General features: G+C 34.6%; 1 protein-coding gene across 1 annotated transcript; it reads left to right on the forward strand.

The window, feature by feature from the left end:
- The first annotated feature begins 685 nt into the window (after nucleotides 1-685).
- LOC140329764 (probable cation-transporting ATPase 13A5) lies at nucleotides 686-27,304 on the forward strand. The gene is made up of 21 exons (XM_072410154.1): nucleotides 686-782; nucleotides 3,267-3,440; nucleotides 4,359-4,499; nucleotides 7,397-7,467; nucleotides 8,914-8,994; nucleotides 10,999-11,065; nucleotides 11,650-11,784; nucleotides 14,168-14,244; nucleotides 15,744-15,868; nucleotides 16,621-16,791; nucleotides 16,905-17,062; nucleotides 19,048-19,236; nucleotides 20,418-20,479; nucleotides 20,577-20,727; nucleotides 21,967-22,050; nucleotides 22,962-23,118; nucleotides 23,723-23,825; nucleotides 23,917-24,041; nucleotides 24,481-24,641; nucleotides 24,987-25,109; nucleotides 27,221-27,304. The coding sequence occupies exons 1-21, from the start codon at nucleotides 720-722 to the stop codon at nucleotides 27,302-27,304; spliced, it is 2,502 nt and encodes an 833-aa protein (XP_072266255.1). The 5' UTR covers nucleotides 686-719.
- Nucleotides 27,305-27,692: the final 388 nt, after the last annotated feature.

Consider the following 27,692-nt stretch of genomic DNA (forward strand, 5'->3'; position numbering starts at 1 on the left):
AGCTGGCAGCTAAGGCTTTTTAAGCCATCATTTTGGCTTAAGAATGACTATAATATTTAAGTGGATCTAGGGTAGCAGAGCTATTATTGCAACTAGGCCACAGCTAATATAATGTCTTTGTGGCTTTCCTAGTGATAGCTAAATTCCCATCATTTTAAACAAGCCTGCAGTTTAATTCTTTGAAAGAGATGGGCCCTACTGTGCAATTTGGGTTTTTATTTACAGATAATAAAGGGGTTAGCTGCTGGTGAAATGTTACCCAGGCAGTGGCAGGTACATTATTAAGCTTGGAGTCCCTAGCTGTGCAAGGTTTGTCAAACTACATGACTGATCAACACTAGGATTGCAAAAAAAAAGATAAACAGCAGATTGTGATAGAACATGCCTACATTCACTAGAGCTATGTACAGCTTGTTTTTATACTATTGTGTAAAATTCACACTAAAGTATTTAAATAAATAAATCTAAAGAAAGAAAAGAAATTAGAGCTCCATATCTGTGGTGTAATAATGCAATTACTCAATGAGATATTTATCTTAAAGTGTATTTAAGAGTTTAAAGCTTGTTGTGGAATGTATTAATAATTAAAGAGGCGTGCACTTTGCAGGAAACAGATGAGTTTGTATCGCAGACCTGGAACTATTTAAGAACGCTTTACTAACCTTTTTAATGCCATCAGCCCAAGCTTACAAGACTACAACTACAAAACTCTTTGAAACATGAAGACTAAAGAAAGCAATGACCATTCTGCAATAATCAATGAGGGAGAAGACAATGAGATGGTATTTATTGATTTTTTGTGTATAAGATCAATCTAAATATAATTTTTATTTAAATTTTTAGAATAGATAATATCACATGAGCAGTTTAGCAAACATTTACCAAATATATACTGGTGGGTAATTATTCACGTATGAATATTTGATAAAGTCACATTTAAAGGGTTTATAATGTATATATATATATATATATATATATATATATATATATATATACATATCAAATTGTTTGCTGTATGTTAGTATATATATAAAGGGAACATGATGATGATTGTTGGATGATACCTTTATAAATTGATAAAATCCAGCCTCATTTATTGAGATACATGCGATGATATATGCAACAACTCCATGTCTGATTTCAGGAAAGGAGAAATTGATACTGATATTGTGTGCAGAGTTAGGCACATAGTATGTCTAGTATGTCTAAGTATATTTTTTCCCAATCTGTATATAGAGAGACATGCTAATTGTTCCTGGAGCAAGTTTTCAATTTGAAACTCCTCCTTAACAAAAATCCCTCATTAAACAAGGCTATACTTAGACATAATATATAATAATCTTTATACATCACATACCATAGTAGCATATATTTGTCCCTCTGTACCATCTGATTATGTATACTTTGGGTTGATATATTGATATATCTACCCTACATGTAGATTTATCCTACCCTTTACTTACTCCTAGATTGTAGGCTCTTCGGGGCAGGGTCTGCTTCTCCTGTGTCATTGTCAGTATTCATCTGTCATTTGGAACACCTATTTAATGTACAGCTCTGCTTAATATGTTGGCGCTATATAAAGCCTGTTTAATAATAATATTATTATTAATAATAATAATAATAATAATAACAATACCTTTATCTTACCCTACAGGTATAGATAAACTTTATCCTTCATATTTATGTTTTTTTATATATATTATATATATTGCAATATGTAATTTAGTGTTTGCATTACGATAGATACTTTAATTCTGTTTTGTAAAGAACACAATGCATATATAATACTGCCTGTTACTAGTTTTAATATGGCAGCTATTATTTTTTCTATTTTTTCCCCTGTATAATAAATATAGTACATGTTGATCCTACCACTTGATTTTTTGCTTAACTTCCTTTAAAGCAGACCTATCACCAATTTTTTTTCTTTACGTAAAAGGGTTCTTTTGTCTTTACGGCTGCATATTCCAGAAGTCTCACATCATGTATCCCAGGAGTCTTCTGGCTGCTCCTTCTGCGCATGCTCAATTTTAGGCATACGTCGAAAAGGCTTTTTCCTTCAATGGGAAAAAAAGTGGATCTCACGCATGCACACTGAGAACGGCACTCACTCATTTTTACCCTGTACAGCAGGCTACGTCACCTTTTCTCATGCCTGCGCAGTGCGAGATCAGGTGACGTAGCCAGAAGAAGTAAGATGTCTGTGCCCAGGATAAAGGTGGATTACAGGACAGCGCGGGATTCAACAAGGCAAGCTCCAGAGGGAAAGAGAGATCTGCAGAAATAAAGGTGTGTTTTTTTTTTTATTTTAGGTTTAGTTCTGCTTTAGCGCATGACAACATTATTAATTCAACAGTAAAATTGCAGCATTGTCACAGCTTACACTTGGGTGGGCATATCATTTTATGTAGTCAGTTTATACCATATGAATACAAGTTTTTCATTGTTGGCACCTCCGCCAGCAATATAGGTTTTTCCAGCTGCTCTTGCACTAGCTAAGCCTGCATGTACAAATTAAAAATTATTTAAGAAAGCCTTTCAAATAGCATGGCATGCTATCATTAGTGATATTTTCTCATACAGATACCAGGACACAATATTTTTGCTATAGTGGGCATTTAATTAAGTTTATTAGGGGATATGCACATACTTGGACACTTTGATCATGTACAAACAAGCAGATTGTACCCTTTTTTCCTATCACTACACGAATAATTGGTAAACTAGGACCAAACGTAAGGGTGAACCTCTACTAAATAGACAGAGAATGCAGCAAAAACTAATGACAGGCCTAACACTTTCATATTTCTGGGCAGCATGGTGGCTCAGTGGTTAGCACTCTTGCCTTTGCAGTGCTGGGTCCCAGGTTTGAATCTTGGCCAGGACTCTATCTGCATGTTTGTGTGGGTTTCCTTCCACATTCCAAAAACATGCAGTAAGGTTAGTTGGCTTCCCTCCCTCCATAAAAAATAAATAAGTGACCTTAGACTATGTTAAAGACATATTACTATGGTAGGGATATTAGATTGTGAGCCCCTTTGAGGGACATCTACTGACATGACTATGGACTTTGTACAGCCCTGTGTAATATGTTGGTGCTATATGTGTAATAATACATATTTTTACAAATATACATATGAATGTATATATTCAATTAAATTGGTTTAATCATTCATTGGTTCATCTATTCATAACTCATTTGTCCAAAATCAACCCAATGTGCTTGTGTTTTGATTCTAACACTACTTTTATTTTTTCAATAGGAAATCTTCGGGTACAGGCTAAGCATTCCTTGGATTATCCTATGTGTGATTGGCTATTGTTTATCAGGTGGAACCCTTTTGCTGATCTTTTATTGGAAACCAGAATGGAGTGTGTGGGCAAACTGTGTCAAATCATCTTTGGAGAAAGCCAATGTAGTTTTATTAAGAACAACAGTAAGTAATCAGATTGCTTGTATAGTTGATAATCGAAAGTACGGCCATTGATAATCCGGTTCCTTCAGTTTTCCGGCATGAATTTCGGATCACATTTTTAATATAGGGACTGCAGTACACTGTTTGGCCACTAATGGACCCATGTGATGGTTGTTTTTATTCCTTTTTTTTTATTTTTTTTCTGTAATTACACTACAATGTAGTCTTTCTTAAGTCAGGAACCACTTAGGAAAGGTGAATTAGATTGAAGATACCTAGATTTTATTTTGCCAAAGTAGCTTGGTAACATGGTGAAAAACAAAACTATTTTACATAAATGTACCTTAGCAAACAGTTAAAGAAGTAGGGGTGTTCTAAGTATATTATAGATTTAAAAAACAAACAACCAATGTAGTTTATAAAAGGGAAAATTTTAATATTGAGATATTGAGGTATTTTTTTATTTGGTGTCATGAAGCCAATGTCCTTCCCTGTGAGGAGTTACTGTGAATATTTTACTTTAAATGTCCTGAAGTCCTGAGTAATAAAAAAAAGAAAACCCAACAGAAGTTCTAGTTCTTCCACACTCTATCCAAAACTGTTTTTGGCTTGACATACTGTTTAAATATCCTTTCTAGTAAAAAGTATAGTCTTGCCTGCCCACAGTTCACATTTGCTTTATATGAAGATGTCTATCCAGATATCTGAAATCAAAGACTGTAGCACTTCAGTTCAGAGGTCTGAAGTCCAGTTACTTTGGCAAGTGTAGACGCTGGGACTAGACCAGTCACTCTTAACCCCCTAACAGAGAGCTGCAGTGACAGAACACAGGAAATATTTTTGAGCTTGCTATGTTTGCTGGGAGTTAGAGAAAACTCTCTCAATGAACAAAAGGTGGTGATAATAATGCATCTTTGTAATAGCCTTTTTTTTGGCTAGGATGAACAAAAGAAATACACCAGAAAAAAGGTACGCTGGATTACCCTTAAAGAATTTAAAGAGCTGGAAAATTCAAAATGTTCGGTCATCTCCGATGAAAATTCTGTTTTGAATAAGGCCATAAAAAGGCCAGAAATCAAAGTAAGTAATGTTGTGCCTTTATTTCCTTTTAAATGTGCAATTCATATTACATTACCACAATTCTTCTGAATAAATTTGTTTCTTATTTTAGATTTTAAATATGATTAAAAAGTACACAATAATGCACTCATCTAATATTAAAATCATGTACAGTCATGACTATCATTGATATTGACTAGCTTGAATGGACAAAGAATCTGCAAGTCCACATAGAATTTTTGTACAATATGCAGACTTATCTGAGGGTTTTACCTTGTTTAATGCTGACAGCTCATCTTTGCTGCTCTTTTACTTCTGACATCTTCTGCATCACTTTTTTGATGTCCATTGGGTGACAACTGCTGATGTAGTTCTTGGCGTTTATTTGACTTACATAATCTTGCACCCAGCTCCTAACAAAAACATTTAAAGGTTCTTCTGTCAAAAAATCTCTTCTTTCTATTTTTTTTAGGTTTAAAACTTTAAATTAAAACTTAAGTTTTACATTTTTTTAAGAGACCCTCCAATCAGATGAATAATAAAATATTGTAGCAGTATTGTACCAGTAAAAAAAAACAAGAGTAATAGTTGGGCCTCCTTTTAAAGATGTTTTCATGAATCAAAATGTCAACATCAACAATTTGCAGGATTGGGACACTACCAGAAGAATCAGATCCCTATATGTGCTCGTCCTTCATCTGTATGTTGTTAGGTATCCAGCACAGCTTTGTACTGATTTAGAGTGTAAAGCATGCATACAGACCAAACAACATCATCTGTTTCTACTTTTGCATTTACATCATCTTTCCATGTGTTCCCTAGCAAGGTAAGAGCTGTCAATGTTGGTTTACAAGATGCTAACATGATACTAAGTTAGTGCCTCTCAGTGCCTACTACTTGTATACCCAAAAGTGACTTTGACAATACTGAGGAGTACTAAAACAGGTTCTTTCCAGTGTAGAAATAAAATCTACTGCTGCTTACTTGTGTATGTACTGTACATGTACTCCTGCACTTTGCCTTAGTGGAAGCACCTAAAGCCTAGTCACTAGGGATGAGCGTGCAAATTTTTTAAATTCGGTCTTGTGGCGAATCGGGCTGTTCTCGCTTACCAAACATGTAGGCGAGAACAGCCTTTGAAAATTCGGCCGGCGAGACCGAATTTTTTTGGGGACCTGCAAGACCAAGCAGGGGAGTGGAGCTGTCAGCTCTGCTCTCTGATTGCTCTTGCAGCCCTTTACAAGTTGTATGTGTTCTTGGATAGACTTTCTCTATCTGTGTTCCTGGATAGAGAAAATTCTCCCATCGGAACTTTGAGAAATTTTTCGCGAGAATGCCAGAGGTATTCTCGCTCATCCCTACTAGTCACATATAATTGAGAAATTATAGTTGATGTGTCATATTCTTCTTAAACTCTGATTCATGAAAACCTCATGAAGAAGGAAAAGATTGAAAAGATTGAAAAGCAAGAAGGCACTATTACTATTACTATTAAAATATGATTTAAAATTTGATCTATTGACAGGGTCTTAAAGTTTCAAACGAGCACATCAGTAAGTTTTGTAGGACTAAATTTATCAACAACGTTCCAAATAGCATAAATACTATCGATCTCGAGGCTCAGAGAAAATGACTGGAAATAATGTCCTGGACTTTTTTATCATCATAATAATTACTTCAATTTCAAAAAATTGAAAACTCAAACTCCATACTCCTTCACCCTCCTTTCTCTATTTTCTTGTCCCTGTTTCCAACTATGTACAAGTTGGAGCATATTTTCTCATAAAGCAGTCAGTCCAATTCTTTCATTAATATGCTATAGTACAGTGCGACAAAGGTCTATGCTAAATTAATTTTTGTTTTTTGTCTGCTTTGCCTATAAACACCTATTGTTTTCAAAAGATACACACATAAAAAATATTTTGGGCCTGTTACCACTATTGCAGTTTATGTTGGTATGTGTTGTATTAAGGTAGTTAATTAATGTGAATAGACTGCCTGACACAGTTCATTACACCAAAAATCATGCATGCTATACTTTTATAAGCACAGAGTTTAGTAATGCACCCCCAGTGCCACACAATGCACTAGTAGGAACAAGCTCATCAAAACAAAAGAAAAATGTATGACAACGCATTGGAAAACACTGAAAAATGAGAAAACCATGAAAATAAGCTGTGTTTCTCTGTTCATCCTTGTGCTTTGTGTGTGAACCCAGCCAAAGTTTTTTCTCATGTTAATCTCCCCAGACAAAAGGGAGACACCTTATTTACTGGGAAAGTTCCAAAATATGGAGGTGTTAACAAGTAACACATTTTTTATTATCATATTAGGCTTACTGCTTTTTATGTTTCTACATTGATATGTGGCACTGTTTTTTATACACTGTCAACACCATTTGTGCCTTACTAGGGATCTTCTAAAAATAAAAAATATATAGAAAAAGGAGAATTCTGTTTAAATCTTCTGAAACATAGGCTTCCATAATAATAAATTAATATTTAAAATAAGGATTATGCTGCCCTTTCAGCACTATTTTAATAAAAACAAATACAAAAACTCCAAGCTGTAATATACAGAACCTCCTGACATCTGTCAAAACTCCTTACAATACCCCACCCCAATTGTTATTGTGTTGAATGTAGCCACATACAGTATGTACATATATTACATATATTAAGTAAGATGAAAACAAAATATTATTATAGTTATCACTTTCGTACATTTTGAGACTTTTGCTCTTGTCCCTAATCCTTTTACCCAAGGCACTGGTGCACCAATTCTAGAAACACAACTCTGCCTACAGTCAAAAGTAACAACTTTTGTTGTTAGCTGTGCCTAATCTTGAATAAATCAAAATAATATTAAGGAAGAACAGGATATTCATGTAGAATGACACATTGTTAATGCTTTTGCAGGTTAAATATATTAGAGTTCAGAAAATTCGTTTTGTCTGGAACTATGTTCAAAAAAGGTTTGAAAACATTGGGTGAGTAAACTAACTGAAGACATAATTTGTACAAATTTGTCAAAAGGAGAAGAGAATTTGGATATGCAAAAGCTTACTCATTTATAATACATAAGTGCTTTTTCACTAAATGTATATTTTTTTACATGTCTCTTTTATTTTACCTGCTTTCTCTGTTTTACTTCACCTAATATTTTATCCTATTTTTCCCATCATTTAACACTTCACCTTAACTACCTTGAAATGTTATTATTACTATTATTAACTAGTAATATTATAGGGCTGACATATTATGCAGCACTGTACAAAGTCCATATTCATATCACCAACTGTCCCTCAAAGGGGCTCACACTCTAATGTCTCTACCATTGTCATAAATTACTAGTCTAAGGTCAATTTCAGGGAAGCCTAACCACATTTTTTTTGGTATGTGGAGGAAAACAGAATGTAGGGGAAACCCATGCAAACACGGTGAGAACCTGCACACTCCATGCAATTTAACTCCATATGATTCCATATTGCATTGAATATGCTGCCCTTGGGCACCCCTATTTACACCAACTCCCTGGGTTGATGGGTTGCCATGGTCAATGAGTATTAGATATATATATAGGGTGAGTTTTAAGAAGGGATAATAAGTTACTGTACTTATGAAACCACAAATGCCTTTTTTTTTATTTACTACCTTGTATGAAAAATTAGAAAAGGTGATCCAGGAATTTTGTCAAGGACATGGAGACCACCAAGATTATTTATTTACTGTTACAATGTAATAATTCATGCACTGTGAATACAGTCACTTTCAATAGCTTCTGCATATACCAGGAACAGCTTGAACATCTGGAACTTGTGTTGACCAGAACCACCAGTTAGATTTAAACATACATAAAAAGCATCCATTTAAAAACTTGAAAATAAAATAAAATGTATCCAAAACACCTGAATACCATTCATTTAAAGTAGAGCACAGCAACTTTGGCTCCTTGTTTTCTTGGCATCATTGACATCCTCATCAGGTCTTTCAGGTTTGCCAATTTCAGGCATCTTCATTAGCAGGACAGGGAAGGAATTACTCATTCTTGGACTAGGTTAACATGGAACCAAGGCTTACCAAGATTGTACACTTAGCTGCACAATTATGTTTCAGTGTGCACATTGCTTGCAAGTAAGGCAGATGCATTTATGGCACAGGAAATACTGAGTCTTTTTTTTGCAAAAGGTCTACCTTCTACCACTTTTTTTAAAGCCACTAGATTAAGGCATTATCATAAATGAGGTCCAGACCTAAAATATGCTTACAACTGCCACAATAAGTATATCCCCCTGAATTATTGGTTTTGGGCGTACTATACATCTCTTCCTAATAAAGATGCTTTTCTCACTGACTACATTCCGGTTATGTTTCCTTGAAATAAGGCTTTTCAGCAGCCATGACAAAGTTTACAAATGTGCTCTCTGTGATTTTAGAACTTTGGAAGAAAATCTGTCATGTTACAACATGCACTCTTACTATGGATCTGGGCTGAAGAAAGAGGAACAAGCCATCAGGTAAATACATACTGGGCTTTTCTTTAAAAAAATGTTGTGAACCAATGTAGATTTATAATCCGAATCAACTAGTCAGTCGGGTATTTATAGAGGCAATAATGAGCACAATTAGTTCATCACTGGATTTTGACGTTTCCTCTCAGAGATTGCAAAGTGAAAGATCACTGAAACGGTTAAAAAAGGCATAACAGTGTTTATACAATTTTTCAATCATGTAGACGAAATAGTTCTGGTTTTCTGCTGTTACTGAAAAATAAGTGATGTTAACCACCTGGGCGTTTTACTGATGACTGGATTTCTGTACCAAAAGCGGTACACTGTTTTTCATGAAATTTTTTTATATATTGTAGACCTGTAACTTACCGAAATATGTCCAAACAAGGGTCTAGTAGATATCCTGAATATATTAAAGTGTGAAACACACAATCATGTAAAAAAAAAATTAAATTTAATAAAAAAATTAATAAAAAAACACAAAAATCAGTTTAAACAAGAATGCATAAATAAATAAAAAAATACAGAAAATACTGAAAATGCAAAAAAATCTGTATACTGTATACTGTGTTTATTTTGTATTATTTTGTATTGGATTGGATACAGGAGTTTGTATTGAATCCAATACAAAATATGAATTTCATATTTTGTATACAGTAATGTCTCGGGTACTGACGCATTTCGCCAAATGGGTTCCGCAGGGTATCTGCGAGCCGCATTAGTTGACTGTACACAGAAAAATAATGACATGCAGGAATTTGATTCATGAAATAAAGAATAAGGTGATAACATTTTCACATATTTTCAGAAATAAATAAACAATAGATTACTGTTATCTGTTACATATGAAGATAATAATTAATGTCAAATCCAGAGCATAACATTGTATATATATTCAGAATCGTGGTTGGTTATTTATCGTAATATATAGACATAGTAACAATATTAAGTGCTATTGTACCATTCTATATTATATGTAGGCATTAAAAAAGAAAAGGAAGATAACATATTAGTGTTAATAGTTAAGGATGTAAAAAGTATATATTGTAGATTTAAAGTATATAAATAATGAAAAAATGCTTGTACTCACTGTCAGAGAGTTAGAGGGATTATTCACGCAGGGATTAGTCAGGTCAGTGGGTGCTAAGAATTACAGTTCAAAATAATACAATGAACAATAACAAAATCAGTACTTGTTAAGCTTTTCATAACTAACATTCTCTACATCTTTAGAAAATCAACCAAGTCAAATATTTTACCACATAAGGGGAACACATAGTAGTCAACCAGGGACCATCTCTTAATGAGTTGGTATCAGCAATGTGAAAAAGGTTGTTTGGGTTACTGGATATTGCACCTTACTTTAGTATTTGCACACCTCTTTTACATATTAGGTAACTCACTGGTAATTCTCAAAGCAATCAGGTGGGACTGAACTCTCAAAGAGTTGAGAAACTTTGAGGGACAATTGTGTGCATAATTACTTCAGTTATCCAATCGTATGAACCGCAAAATCCTTGCAATAGGGTCATGAGCAGATATTTTTTACAAGACTGAAACTGAATAATTACAATATTATTTTGAGAAAATATTCTTAGCTCCTTAACTAAACTAGCCTCACTGAGCATTCTATCCTACTTTATTAGTGTTTGTATGTTATTATGCAGTATTAGATATACCTATCATTTTAAAGTTTGGAAAGATGCCTGGAATGTATGTATGTACAAATGAAAAGTACTCTATGATTTATATCTAAACTACGTGGAGTGAAATTATGATGTTGTAAATAATCCTACTTATAGACATAAAATGACACTCATCTTTTTTGACTGTTCTGGTGTCTATGGAATAAGGGTCAGACAGATAACCAGGTCTCTGAACCCATGCTGTCCCATTAGTGTGTATCGCAACCTTAATACTAAATACTGATGCTATTTCCTATAGTTTGTTCTATGATGTATTTCAGATAATATGATATATTATAGCAATTTTGTTCATTTTTTTTTCTAGATTAGTTTGTGGCTACAACACAATTGAAGTGGAAGTTGCTCCATTATGGAAGCTATTTATCTTTAAGGTACCTCAGTGTTACAAAGCTGCAAAATATAATACATAAACATTCCCATTTTAAATTGATCACCAAGATAATGATTATTTGTTCATGATAAACAAAATAGCCAGAAAATGCAGTAGAAATGCTAATCACCAAAGGTAGGCACAGGCACGTAGGTGGCACAGTAAAAAAGTGCAGTTTTTTAGTAATATTTAAAGTAATATGTTTGTCATTTTTCATTATGACTTCTCATACCATGTAACATTATTTGCTTACTACCATTGCTGGAATGCATAACAAAAAAATTGCAGTAAGAAAGTGACATCTTGCGCAAAACTAGCAGTGGACTAGAAGTGCCACTAAATGACTTTCTTCTATTATCGATTTATGTAACTACACACTCAGACTTTGCACTATCATAGGAAGAAATACAAAAAGCAATTAGTAATCTGGTATTTTTAGTAGGAAATTGTCTTGTTAGGACAAATATGTAATTGATGAAAATTATTTTAAAAGATCTTTAACACCAGATCTCACAAAATGAAAAAAAAATGTTTGCGCATGATCATTTTATTATGATTGTTGACGGTTATTGTTTTTGTTGACAGGTGTTGGACATGATTTATATATATCAGTTCTTTGCAATTATCCTTATGCTAGTTGAGGGATATCTGGGCTATGCTGTAGCCATTCTGGTTCTATGTTCCCTAAATATAATTTTTGCACTTGTTGAACTCCGTAAGGTAAGTTATTTAAATACATTTTATACCTCAATAATCCCCTTTTAAATATTATTGGGTACAATAACAATAATGTAACAATATTCATCATCATCCTAATTAGAAATTGGTGACACAGTTTCACAAAAACTAATAGGGTAAAAAGCTCATGTGAGCTGATCCTTCCGAATGGAATTTTCTGCTGGCTCATCTGAAATCATTACAGTTATATATGCTCCCACAGATAGATACCCTGAAATATTACAGAAAGGCAGAAAGCAGTATGTAATGAAACACCAATAATTCAAAATGTGAAACTGTATAAAACATACACAAACTAACCTAAAAACCCTTTACCCATTTAAATAGCAACATTAATATGAACAAACACCTACCATCCGAATTCTAGTCATCTATATTAAACTTATACACCATCTCCACCCTTTGAAGCTATAAAGATCTAAAACATCTCGGACTTCTCTAATTCTGTAATTAGCACCCATTACAATTAGTGCATAAATGGGTTGGAATCTATACACATGTGCTGTATAACAATTTGATCTGTTATCTGAAGTGAGTAGATGAAAGTGCACACATTTGCAAATTCTCAGAACTTTGCAACAATGACACTACAAGACACAACATAATAAACTCCAATGCCAGAACTAAATTTTTACCACCAGTCACTTTTTGGATTTCCAGTATATTACTGCTGAAGTAAAGGAGGATACCTACACTAGCAGAGAATTTATTTTTACATAGAGCACATGCTCCATATTACCATACTATCAATAGGGAAAATCTATTTCTTCGGGGTATCCATAAACTGGATTGTATATAAAGTTTTAATTCAAATGACTCAAGTAACTGTAGACCCTTGTCAGTATAAACCTTTATTCAGTCTGGTTGTTCCACATGCAAGCCAGCAAGAAAGCAGAGCTTGAGTAAGGCAGTGTGCCCAACCTAGATTGGGAGTATTTAGAGGCATTGGAGTAACAGCTGATACACATGTAAATATACCAGAAAGCCAAAGACCAGTAAAATGCTTTTGTTTAGCAGCCTAATGCCTAGTACACATTGGCAGATTTGCTGGCAATTTTTGCACTCAACCAGCTGGTTAATTTGTTTTACCGATGAGTATTTGTCTTGTTGTCTCAAAAGACACCACACACATGAACAATATTTTGACTTTCTGGTCACTGTGGTTGATATAGGGTGAACTACAGAACCATGCTGCTCCTGATCAGATTTGCTTGGTCAAAGATCCCTTCACTTTTCAACCCTTTCCTTTAAAGACTTTAGTGTACTTTTAATCAGTATTTACAAACACATTCAATGATCCTGATTTAATAAAGCTCTTAATGACTGAGGAAGATAGATTATCTTGAGTGAACATGGGTGATTGAGCAAACCAGAAATGGATTTCATAAAATGTATATTTTTTTTATTATTTGGCAAATGTTTTCAATCTTTGACCAAACCAATTATAGGTTTTCAGGATCACACACGAAGATCTATCTTCTCCAGTTGTGCAGTGCATTAATAAATCAGGCCCAATGACTACATATCCAACTAAGGACTAAAAGTTAATTAGACCTAGTCTGCTGTTGAATTCACTTTCTCAGAGATTCCCAATCAATTTAATCATTGTATCTGATCAGTGATCTGATCAAAAGTGAACTTTTGTCAGTATATATTAGACCATAACAATGTACATTTAATGCTCTCACTTTGCATATGACTCTAATTTGTCCCCTCAGCTAAAAACTGAGGAGGTTTGTTATTCTGCATTACAAAAATGCAAAGCAAGTGATTTTGTGTAGAAACGTTGAGAATTACATCATTATTCATTATTACAAATGTTACTAGAACTCTTTGGTATATCGGGGCATCAAAATTTTGCTATAGAGCCCCAAGATCTCTAGTCACACCCCTGTTTAAACTTATCCAAATCTTTGTCAATATTGATCTACAATAAATTAATTTGCTATTCCTCCACTTCCACCTCCTTCTATCCTTTTGGAGAGAGGTCATAGAGTTTGGAAACCAAGAAGGATTTCCTATTTTCATGATTGTTATATAGGGGAAAAAGTACAGTTTTTGTCACCAATTGTATAAGGATTTCAAATACTTTTTGGATAAATGATGTAAGCCAAAACATGAAGTTATGTCAAGCAATAAGGTCTGCTTCTTTGGTATTGGTACAAATTTGGCAATCTTAAACCAGGGACTTGCTTTATCAGTCATTGAAATATCTGATACTTTATTTTATAGTCCAATATCAAGTTAGCTCCAGAGGGGGGATTTTTTCATTTTGATATACACAGCACTGAAACAAAATGGATAAAGAAAATAAGACAATAGTAATAATGGTATTGCATGTGTTGCAATTACTATCTTTTCATAGTTATCTACAAAGCTCCACAATCTGGTCAAAGCTCATAACAACTTGAAATGTACCGTCTATCAAAGAAATGGAGGTATGTCATTTAATAATTCTAAAAGTGTGCATATTTTTCAAGGTTAAAAGGAAGCTTTCTTTTATATTCTTATTATATATATGTGGGTATTGACGTACAATTATGTGAACAAGTAGGTACACCATATGGAAATTTTGTCTTTTTCAGTATAACTAAACAGGTGAAATTAGAATTCTAAATTGGAGATTTTCATTTAACCAATTTCTACAGTCATTTGCAATCTATATATATATAAGTGGAATGATTGAGTTCAATGACTTCATGATCTTTTTAAATCCCTTGCTAGACTCAGAGGCATGTTGGCATTCTGAAGTAAGTTGAACTAAACATGTTGGTGGGTGGTGAGCTTTTGCAAAAATTAGCAAATTATGCATAGCATATTTGCTGATTATGGCACATACTTTACCCTGTGCTAATGCCCTACAGTGATTACGGGTCCAGGACCTGCCATAGCTGCAAGCATGGGAACTGCCTTCTTCACTGGTGACTGCATGGTGGACTTATGTGGAGATAGCGATCGTTATAGGATGATGTAAATCCTGAGTGTGCAAGCTGTAAATAACATAGCGCATATGTTGTGTACTTTAGAGCTGCAACAAAAAAGACACCAGGAGCCAGGGAGTTAGTTATTTAACAGAAGAGACATTGGCTTTTTCTTTTCAAGATTAGGAGGTATTCTCTGGACTTGCTGAAAATATTATTTGCTTGAAAAATGGAAACTATTTAGGTTTAAAGATTTCCTGCCTGGCACTGCTGTCCTAAATTGTATTCTGTCTGGAGAGCATTTTATAATCACCTAAAAACTGTTACAACCTCCTTATTACTGTAGGTTGCAAGTGATGAATAACATGTCCACTTCATTGTCCACATGTCATTATTTAGAAGTTGTGCTTAGATAAGGCACTGCTTGACTAGATAACTTTAAGACCTCTCTGGTTAGTCACACTTGGGTTAGTCATCCTATATGGGTGAGTTTGGTTGCAGTTGTTTTGTTATTCACTGCACTGCAATGTATTATGGACCACCTGCAGTCCTCTACCAACAACAGCAACACAACCAAAACACAATTGTGTTTAACCACTGCTCACTGCATCTCCATTCAAGGTAATGCAAGTGGAAGCCTCACTGTAAGAACTGTTTAGCAAATCACGTGCATCATCATGCACAAAATAATTCCAACCGCTCACATATGTTTGAATGTAAAAATTTGGAGATAGGGAGTGCCTGTTGTTATTTGAAGCTTCTCACAGCGATATTTTGATTCCTTTTATCTTTTTATAGTTCAGATTCTGCTTGCTCAGAAAATAAGCACCTCTTTATTTAAAGTATGTCTTCGAGTTTACATTATTGAGGTCCACAAAAATGTGTATGATACATATACAACATTTTATACCATACTTTAATTTTTCTTTGCAATGTTTATTAGATGCCAATTTTGTAATATATAAGTAGCATGTTCATATCTGTCTTGCATGTTTTTTTTTTTTTTTTTGCAGAATGCAGCCAAGTTGAATCTCGCTATTTAGTTCCAGGGGACATTGTTGTTTTAACTGGAAAAAACTTTTTTATGTCATGTGATGCAGTCTTAATCAATGGAACATGTGTTGTGAATGAAGGAATGTTAACAGGTAAGTTACATCTTATCCTTCATATATTAAAAGTAGAATGAAACAGATAAGCATCAATGACACAGGAGACTAATTTAAAGGAGATTAAGCCAGGTAATTTAATATGCAAGTGTACAATTTTTAAGAAATAAATTCCAGGAACCTTTGGCTCGCACCTCATCTATATATAAAATGTAAATTGTATCTCTAATACAGTAATAACAATATATTAATGCAAAATATTAATAGTAATGTATTCATATATAATAATTATATCCAGTATGTGTGCATTTTTCTTTCAGTATATATCAGTTCTGTTAAAAAATGTTATTATATTTTAAAATGTTGTTTATCTTTTAGTTATGAGTTTGAAACAAGAAGTACAATTGTAGTTTCTATGTAGCATGGTTAATTAAGAATTTGTTATGGAGCTCAATATTGGAGTGCTTATCTGGGTAATTTGGTGGTGTTTTGGCTATGTTAGAGAGAAGGGGGGAGTAAAAAGGCAGATACATGCATAGTGTAACTTCCCCAGGATAGAAATGGTGGTATAAGGTCCAAGGTCAGACAGACCAGGTGGGGTCAGGTTGAAAGTATTTGATTTTATTCTATAAAAGACAACAAAGGCTCTCAGTTCATGTTTTGTCTTCTCCCAATATATGGATATCATGCGTGAATCAGTCTCTGTGACGAAATATTGCACAGGCATACATCAATAGGGTGCATGTGGGGTAATACTACACTAACATTTTGTTTTCTTTGATATCAATTAGGCGAATCTATTCCTGTGACAAAAACTCAGCTGCCGCACCTAGATAAAACAATGCCATGGAAACAGTATAGTGGAGAAGATTATAAACGCCATGTTCTGTTCTGTGGAACTGAAGTAATACGTACTGAATCTACGACACAGGGCCCAGCCAAAGCTGTCGTTTTGAGAACAGGTGAGGTAATTCAGATTAAGATAAATGTATACTTTCTGAAAATCATGCTTTTCTTTAAATAAACAGCCCTTTAAAGGCCTTGGTTTTTATTTTTTTTCTTTCTTTTATAATAGGTTTCAATACAACTAAAGGTGACATGGTGAGGTCTATATTATATCCAAAACCATTAAACTTTAAATTACAAAGAGATGTAAGATGGTTCTATGGATTTCTTTTGTGCCTGGCCATCATTGGAATCATCTATGCAGTTACAATATATGTACAAAGGAAGGTAATACAACCTATAAAATGATATTTTTTTATGATTTCTACCTTTTCTGCTAGTTAGGATAAAACCCTGGTATACTTAAATAGTTAAAATGATTTATTATTACATCATTAGTAGCACTATTGGTAAAAATGAGAATTAGACATTCCCTCAAACATTCCCTTGTGGGAATCTTCTAGATCCATGTTTTTTATTGGCAGAAACTGATTCCCACAAGGGCTGTAAGATCATGAGGAAAATAAAGCTCAGTAAATCTAAAGACTAGAGGGATAGAAATACAAATCCTTTTGGCATGTAAAACACACCTATCATATATTTATTTGTTTGTTTTGCTGTTTGCCTATTTGAAGTTGAGCTTCAGTTTTTTTAATACATTGAAGTGGCCACAGACATTACACTTAATAGAAATGTGATTGGATAATCAAATGGTATAACAATTGGCCAGCTTTATCTATATATATAAAAAAAGTGTGTGTGTGTGTGTTCCACCATCACTAGAAAACACATGGAGACATTTCAACCAAACTTGTCATACATATAACTGAGACTTATGTGAGTGCACCTGTCATCTTTGTACAGTGCTGTGCTATATGTCAGATCTAAATTTGGAAGAAATGCATGGAGACATCTCAAACAAACATGCTATGTTCTACCATCACTAGGAAACACAGTAACACTTTTCAACCAACAGTATAACTCATGTGAGTGCAGCAGTCATCTTTGTGCAGCGCTGGGGGACATTGGAGTGTCAGCTCCTCTATAAATGTATAATAATAGCGTGTGACTGTGGGGGGATATTAGAATGTCAGCTCCTCTGTACAGAGACTGATGGGACTGGCTCAGTGATCTCTGTACAGCACTATAGTATATGTCAGAGCTCTATAAATGTATAATAATAGTGTGCGACTGTGGGGGACATTACAATGTCAGCTTCCCTTGTACAGAGACTGATAGGACTGACTCAGTGATCTCTGTACAGCACTATAGGATATGTCAGAGCTATATAAATGTGTAATAATAGTGTGTGACTATGGGGGGACATTACAGTGTCAGCTCCTCTGTACAGAGACTGATGGGATTGGCCGAGTGTTCCTCTTACAGCACTGAAATATAGGTGAGAGCTATATAAATGTATATTAATATTGTGTGACTATGGGGGGACATTAGAGTGTCAGCTCCTTTGTACAGAGACCGATGGATCTAGCTCAGTATTCTCTGTACAGTGCTGTGGTATATGTCAGAGCTATATAAATGTATAATATTAGTGTGTGACTGTGGGGGGACTGATGAGTCTAGCTCAGTGTTTCATTGTAGAGCACTATGTTATATGTCAGAGCTATATAAATCTATATATATATATTCTACTGGTGTCTAGTCCTCCTGTTGATCCAACCGCATCTGTGTGCTACCAGGTATAAGGTCACCTTGTTCTGCCTTTTGTGTACGTGGGGTACAGCACAGTTCTCAAATGTTATGCTCATTTTCCTCTGATGAGGAAGCTACAATGAAAGATGTTAAGAATTTGGAGTGGATAGGTGAATACTTTCTGAATGAAGATTTTGTTATTTTACCAGCTGAAAGGGTTTACATTGCAAAATTTGTGTTGAATAGAAATGCAAATATTAAGCTCACTGAAATTACTGCTAAGGCTAAGTCTACATGGACTGTTTTCCCAGTGATTAAATGCCAATGTTTGAAACTCTCATTCATTCCAATGTGCTAGTCCACACCAGGGCATTTGTAAGCAGCATGTTGTATGAACATTAAAGAAAACAATCCCCGTTTTTTTTTTTTTGCTTTTGCTTTGTCTTGCATCCAAAGCAACCAGTTTGCTTTTATGGCCATTCCCAGAGCACAAACGTGCCTTTCCTTTGGTCATTTTACCTTATTTCCAAATCATTTACACTTTTCCTGACTTTATAGTATTTTTGTTTTCAAATTAGTAGATTACAACAGGAATGACATAATAAAACACTTTATATTATTAGGTACCTGCAAGGAGAATAATTGTGGAGAGTTTGGTTCTCGTGATCTGTGCTGTATCCCCGGTTATTCCAGCTGCTCTGATGGTGGGGATTCGTTATGCCAAGAGGAGACTAACAAAGAAGCGTATATATTGTGTGAGCCCAGACAGAATCAACATGTGTGGTCAGATCAATCTTTTCTGCTTCGATAAGGCAAGTTTTTTTTCTAGCTTTTCATTGAAATTAGGAGAATAATTACCTAAAGTGTATTCAAAGGTGTAACTTTTTGTTTATTTTATACAAAAGGTGGAAGGGTTATATCTTCTACAAAGTTTTTATTACTACCAGTGTCCCATTTGTGGACACTGTTAGTTATTCTACTTGGTTGTGGGGGATTTCTCCTATTTCCTGTTGTGTCTTCCCTGACGGACACAGACAGAACAAACTGATAGGGCTTGAATAATTTTGTCTACACATTCACCACATTCCTAAATACTTGCTTGTCTTTTGACTAAGTAATTTTTCATGGAATTGTAACAATAAATTAAAATATAATTTATTCCGATGATTCACATTTTCACTGGAAGCTAATAGCAGGTAATTATCTTTAATCTTCTATTTGCATTAAACTAGACCATTTTATGACAGATAAGATTTTTATTAAGTCAGTCCATGTTTTGTGCTGAATGGCGTGCTACTGTTTGCACTATATTGCTTCATGCCACTGCTATACATAAATACAATTTGTTAACAGATATGTGACATCCACACATCTATACATTGATGTCTGCATTTAAAGCCATTTGATTGCTAAAAGTTTAGGTTATGCAACTAACTATAGCAATGATGAATATATAATGAAGACAATGTAGAGTATAGGACCTTTAACAGTACAAATTTGCAATGCAATCCCACTACTGTACTGTACCAGAGTAGAATAAGTAACCCTTATAATACTACCTACTTAAAACTAAATTTCTTTGTAATATTCTGATAGATGTGCATAAATGAATACAAATATAAATATATTGATTCATTTATATATAAATGAATATAAATACATATATTGTAATTAAGTTAAAAATAACATACGATCAGTATAGAGCTTACTGTGTTGCTAGTTTTCATATCTTGCCATGGCTGTAGTTTCTCCCTGTTACCACCTCACACTATAAAAGCTTCTATTTTCTGTCTGTTCATACCTGATACTGATCTGACCATAAGATAATAATCAGCCACTAGTTGAAGCAATTTGTTGATCTTAAACTCAACCAATTCTAATATATGGACAACCGGTAATTGGGTTGACATTTGGATCATGCAGGACAATGGCACTGGTTGCACATGAACAGAATCTAATATGAATAATTTTATTTTAATAATTTGATGTCTAGACTGGAACTTTAACAGAAGACGGTCTTGATTTAATGGGCGTGATACCATCTAAAGGAGCATGGTATGTCTGTTTACTAGCAAACTTCCTATTTGTAAGATATTTCTTTCTTGTGTAGATTTATTTCTTTTTGTAAATTGAGTGCTCTTTTCATGTTAAGCTTTCAGGAAATGGTAACCCATGAACAGACCAATAAACTTTCTGAGGGACCATTATTTGCTGCAATGACATGTTGTCATTCTATAATCCTGGTTGATGGAAAACTTCAAGGGGATCCGCTGGATATGAAGATGTTTGAAGCCACTGAATGGGTAATAGCTACACACTCCCTCATTTTAAATTATTATATAATTAGGCACAACAAAATCACAGTACCTATGACTCAAAACTATTCCACAATCTCATCCTCCTTCTAAAATAAAAAAGCCTAACTTATTTCATGAGTAAAAATAGTGTTCGGTGATAATTTGGTACAGCAAATAACTGGTTACAGGTTAGACCCACAAGCAAGTAATTCTTGGCCAAAGCTATGAAGTTTGTTTGGAATCAGGTGTGATGGTGTGAAGTTAGCCCTAATTTATATCTTATTTAAAGTGATTAGAGATGCTGCTGCCACATGTTCATAAGGTTCACTATTTATAACACCAGAGAGAAAATAAAAAATTGAAAATTGTTTGTGAGGAGGCACTCTCTGGGCTTACGATCCCAGGTGATGCCCCACCGCAGGAGGGCGCGAGCAGCTTATTCCCTTATGCCGCTGCGCTTGCGAGATTTATAGCCTCTCTGCTCCCTTTCAGATGTACCTGTTATAGCGTCTGCTGGGCTTACCTGTGTTGGAGTGATTTTTGAGTATTTCTCTGTTACTGACCTGTGCCTGCTCCTGACATTCCGTTTGAACTGTGCCTGGACCGACCTTTGCTTGTAACTTTGTTTTTGCCTATCCCCTTATACTTTGCTTGGTGGAATGATCTGGGTTTTTGACTTCGGCTTGTTTTTTGGATTTCCTGACATTTTGTACTCTATACTGTGGGCTCCAGGTCGACTGTCAGCCTGTCTCCAGACACCATCCCTTGCGCACCAAGTACTGGGGGAATTGTGCACTGGGAGATGCAACTAGTCCCCCAAGGCTGAGCAGGGGCTGCTATAGGCGAAGACTGCGGCGATAGATTGGGGGACTGGTGTCAGGGAAATTCTGGTACTGGTCTTGACCTTCCAATATTTATTTATTTAAATACATTTTTGGAAGGCTAACTCCCACACCTCCACAGTGAGCTGTAATTCCAGAATCATCAGTATCCAGCATCTCATACAAATATATATACCACGTTAGAGGTTACTGCTGTTTTGTCAGTTTATCTGCTAATAGTTGCTTTATTTATTTTAAATTATATCTTTTGTTTGCAGCCTTTCAGGGTTACGCAAAAGTATCAAAACATGTGAATGTAAATTGTGCTTTTTTTTACATATATGGAAAGCCTGGCAGAAATGTAAACTGTTTTATAATGCTACTATATGTTTTTAAAGGTAATTATGGTTTTTTATGTTTATAGGTAATAGAAGACAATTGTGAAGATTTTGTTGATCAAAACACACCACAGAAAAAGATTGTTCGACCTGGGCCAGGTTTACATCATGTAAATTTCTTAGATTTAAACTTGGACTTAAATGTATGTCAAAATTATATATATATATAATTATATTAATATACTCTAAACACACAATGCCTGCAATACAATGCTACAATCAAATGTAAGTGTGAAATGCTTGTCTTTGCTTATCTTTAAATATTAAAAGCAGGATCTCTGCATCTATGAAAAGGATGCTGTAAGCAGAGGACTCACAGGGACAGTTGGGAGCATTTGCCAAATCACACATCAAACATTCAGCAGTGCTGACAATAGAAAATGGTTTGAAGTTGGCAATCTGCCAACCATCACACAGCTCAAATAAATTATGTAGAATTTAAGACAGTTGTGTATTTTACCTAACACATTTCACCTTGTTACGATTATAGTTCTAAACAACTACTATCACTATCACTACTTCTGTCTGATCCTTACACAGAGCTCAAAACAAGTGCCTCCTCAATAACACCACAATATCTTCTGCTTAGGATTTTTATCTTTCCATCATTTATAAAAAGGAGTCTCTTAAAAAACTCTGAAGAAGCCACAAGGTTAAACACGTCGGGTAAAAGAGATGACCATCTTCAATTCTACACAATTTTTTTGAGCGAGTGTGATGTCTAGCAATAGTACAAAAAATATATTCTTTGTGTATTTGGTAAGTTTCATAAGTAAAAACCCATTTTTATTTTTGCCAAAAAACCCACTCCTATCTCACTTTAATTTTCAGTTTATATGTACCTTACTAGAAATATATTGTTTTATTTTTAGTTGTGAAAAAATAAAATAAACAACTAAACAAAATTAGTAATAATTTGATTTAAACATATGACAAAAGCTTATAATGCTTTTAATTTACCATGTAAGGAGCTTGCACAAGACATACCTATGTTTTATTTTTTTATTAACGTTTATTATAGGCTTTGGAGGAGGGAATAGAAATTTTATTCCAGTACCCATTCTCCTCAGCTATGATGCGCATGTCTGTTATTACAACAATCAAAGGAAGGGGTGAAATGGATGTATACATGAAGGGTGCTCCTGAGACAGTAGCCAGCTTCTGTAAAGCAGAAACAGGTATTGTTTTCTTACCTATAATTAGTAAATTTTCAAATATGCTGCACTCAAAACTGATATTCAGGTAGATATAATGGTAACACACAGTAATATAAATATATAAAATATAAAAAAAGTACAAAAGTAAATTTGTAAACAATTTTATACAATTGTTTATTCAATATTTCATACAATATATCTAATTATTCATATACAAAAAAATGATTGTGTATAATACAGACTGGCATAACCAGATCGGTGTGTATTTTACTGTATCACCTCTGTAACGTAGTTTTATTAGCTGTTGGTCGTGTCAATTGATCCATTTTCCCCCCTAACTGTTAGAGGCCCAGCAGTCCAGCAATAGAATACCATTTACAGACAATTTCTGTCTCACCTGCTAAATAGTGAGTACAAATAAACAGTAGGAAAAACTGACTGTAGCAGACTGGATGAAATCACAAGAAAACTACCATCCTTTAGGTGGGGAGCTGGTGGCTATCACCAAAAACTGGCCAGTATTTTTGAATTATTACATACACTGAAAAGCTCATTGAAAAAACTACATTTGGAAAGCAAAATGGTAGCTATAACTTGTAGCTAATACAAATGTATTTAAATGCAGCTAGTAGCAGTTACTTGGCAACTGCTTTAGGTACCTCCTTGTACTGTGATGCTTGGACTGTGGTTGGAAGGGGAAGCACTAGCAGCCGTTCAGCTGTAGTTCCGTGTATAGGTCATTAAACTGGGGTTCTTATTATTAGTTCTTACTACTTGTTATTTGGTTAGGTTTTTGCAGCATTGCCTATTACTTTGTAGGGAAGAAGTTGAATGTGACATGGAATTTCTTGGTTTGCTAATCCTAGAAAATCGTCTCAAGCCTGAAACCCAGCCAGTTCTGGAGGAGCTGAACACAGCCAACATAAGAACTGTGATGATAACAGGTGGGATATTAGGAACAAAATCATTGAAATGTTTTATTTTAGCTCATGACTATAAATTCAAATCCAACAGACTCAATATCTTGTGTAGTATCAAAAGAAACTCAATTGGTTTTATTTGAAAATTGTACGGCAACTGTGTGAGGGTATGAGCTCATTGATCAAGATACCTCTTGATCAATTTCTGTTTTATTGAATATTAGAGAATATGCACTGATATGCCTATCCTCACTGCACTTTTCTCTTGCTGGACAATGCTTGATTTTTTGTGCTATCTACAGAGTTTCGATTGGTAGCTGACATTTATGTACATTGAACTAAAGTCAATTTCTGTGAGACAAGCATCATTTAAAAAACATTTAAAAAAAAAAACATGCCTTACAAAATATTATAACAACATATAATTAATAATATTGTAACAAATAATCCTTCTTGTTTCTAGGTGACAACATACAAACAGCAACAACAGTTGCAAAAAAATGTGGCATGATTTCCGATGGTAGCAAAGTGATTCTGGTGGAAGCTCGTAAACCTGAGGGTAGTTCTCCAGCTTCTGTCACCTGGAAACTTCTGGAGTATCCTACAGATAAAATTAATGCTAATGTAAATCAACTTAATATTACAGTAAATGAATTCATAATTATTTTATACTGTGATCAAACTTCTCATTTTACAATTGTCATACATTTTACGTGTCTTTACATGTACACATTTAGATTTAGAGGAGATTCCTAATCCTAGCTCATTCTGGCTCTTTTGTCTTGTATTATAAACTGATCTTCCTTCCTTCCTTTGATTTTTTTGTTAAATACTTACCAAGGTACAGTTTATAAAATTGTATTTACTCCTTACACTTTATATGTAATTAAAACATACCGCTTACTAACTACGTAATTATATGTTTTGATTTAATTATCAAATTATATCATTTGATTTGACTCCACACAGGATATCTCCTTAGACATTGAAAACATACTGGATGAAAAGATACATAACAATGATTATCACTTTTCTCTAAGTGGAAAAACCTATGAAAATCTTGAAAAATACTTCTATGATTTGTTACCAAAGGTATGTAAGAATGAAAACAGTGAATAATAAAAGCAATTTTAAAAAAGTTAACTTATTGCTAGAGGTTGGTAAACAGTTCAAACTGAATTGGACCAGGACTTAAAGTAACATTAGTTCATGCAGTCTAATCCCTAATAATTTATCTCTGACAATCAACTTTCAAATATCTCTGTTGACCAATCATGTGCTGGCATTTGACAGCTGAATAAAAGGATCAAATAAAAGGATAAAAGGATAATCTAGAATTTTAGTAAAGATTAGGCCCTGCATATAGCCCAGGCCTTGGAAAGAAGGGGCTCCAGTCAAGTCAAATAAATGTGCAGCATTCTCACAGAGATTCTGCAATCAAAATAGTAGGGGTCAAAAGATTTAAATTTCTCTCCTGGCACTAGGGTAGAAACAACAATGTCTCAAACAAAATTATTATCTTCATTATCTGGCATTCTGCTCAACCAGACTGTAATTCTACAGTGACATTATTATTAACCTCCCTGGTGGTATGAATACTAAATATTTTTAGGTGTAAAAGCGTTATATTTAAAAATACTTAGTATTTTAATTTTTACCGTCTGGTCTTGCCTCCCAGCCACACTGTCCTTCCCTCCAGTCACACGGGGATGCACATGCTGGCCGGGCATCACCAGGTTACACAGATGCCCAGCTGGCATTGCCAGGAAAGACGAGGCTGGGCATTGCTGGAGGACGCTGCAGGCACAGTTTACCAGGTAAGTTATTAAACTCCCTGGCAATTCCTCGAGTGTGGTTTGGGGTTACCACTTTTAGTGTGGAAAATTCACCCTGAACCACACTTGGGATTACCGCTAGGGAGGTTATGGAACTCTTTCCTTAACCTCCTTTCCTAAAGTTCCTAAGGAACCTTAGAGCTCTATTTAAAAATCCCCTCAAACTGTCCCAGGTCTCTGAAATTTTCCAGGTCCATGTGTTTCAATGACAGTAATTGATTCCTACCAGGGAATGTTTAGGGAATGTCAGGTTTCCTGTTATGTAAATAGAGACCTTGGTGTACAAGTGTTGGGGCGGAAATTGCTAAGGACCCATTCTGAAAATAGTACTACTCTAATTATCAGGATGTTAAAAAAGCTTTTGTAAATCTTACTCATGACATAGACCAAGGATGAAGATCAGGAGTTCTGAAAGCATTCTTGACTATTATTTATTATTTGTAAAAATAGTTTTAATTGTAAAATTGTTTTTAAAAAAAGGGTAAAGCACATCCCCTTTCTGTCCTGATTGCTGACAACTATCAAGAATGATTAAGGAGCACAGTGCCTCCCAGGATACCAATCTCATAGATCCCAGGAAGATCCTGGCTGCTCTTTCTGCACAGTCGAAGAAGGGGCATTTTCCTTCCCTAAGGGAAGAGAGATGCTGATCTCACACATGTTCAGTGAGACCGGCACTCTTTTTTCCCATTTACAGCAGGCTACATCACCCGATCTTGCACCTGTGCAGTGCGAGATCAGGTGAAGTAGCCAGAATAAGGAAGAAGAAGGCTGAAGATAGAGGTGCCCGGTGCTCCCTCCACGTCTGGACGAAAGGGAATTCCAGGACCCGATTGAGGAAAGCTCAAGCGCGGTTGAGGGATCTGCAGAATTAAAGGTAAATGTGATTTTTTTATTTTTTAGTTTAGTTCCACTTTAGGTCAAAAGACAACTAATAAACTAATAATTTTAATTAATTTAAGCAATTGGTACTATTTTGCTTTAAGAAGATCCTAGACAGTATGTACAGTATGACGACTGTTGTAGACAGTGCAGAAGCCTGAAGGTGAATTGGGTATGAAGTGGTTGGACTGTTGGTATCTGTTTGTCTTCATGAATATTGGATTCATCTTGGTTACTTCTAGTTGCAAATTGGCTTAAATGCTGATTGCTAATTTCTACTTTCCACCTGACTTACCCTTTTTAGTCTGTTTTTTATATGTGCCTTTGTGTATGACTCTACCTTAGAACACGTAGTTTGCGTGCAATTTAGATGTTGCAAAGCAGTAAATAATTGATTTAATCCCTTAGAAAATAGATACGTTTGCTTTAATAAAACAAAGAACTCTTTAAACACTTTTGTTATGCTATCATAATAATGTTGTACAGATACTGATGAATGGAACAGTATATGCTCGAATGTCTCCAGGACAGAAATCAACAATTATAGATGAATTTCGAAAACTTAAGTAAGTAATTTTTTTATTTTGTGATACAATAAGAAAAACCTCAATATTTACCCTGCAACGGTTGGAGAGTACATCAAAAAATGTTTCTATTGGAAAGGTGTTTATGTGATTTTGAAGTTGCCTGATACCAATAATTAAAGTTATTATTTTTGATCTGATTTCTCCCCTTTCTTGATAAAGCAGGGGTTAAGGCTGTGAAATGCATTTAGCACTTTTTTCAGGTTCCCCTGAAGACTAGTAAAAAAGAGGTGGTGTTTTCTATGCATTTATATGAATAATCATAATAGGAGCCATGGGAATGCATTTATTTATGCAATATTAGAGATAACACCAACTCACGTTTTGTAAAGAACGGGATATGTGGATGTTGTAGGGTAATTCCTATATGATGT

Source organism: Pyxicephalus adspersus, chromosome 4, assembly GCF_032062135.1.
Source record: "Pyxicephalus adspersus chromosome 4, UCB_Pads_2.0, whole genome shotgun sequence".
In the NCBI taxonomy this organism is placed as follows: domain Eukaryota; kingdom Metazoa; phylum Chordata; class Amphibia; order Anura; family Pyxicephalidae; genus Pyxicephalus; species Pyxicephalus adspersus.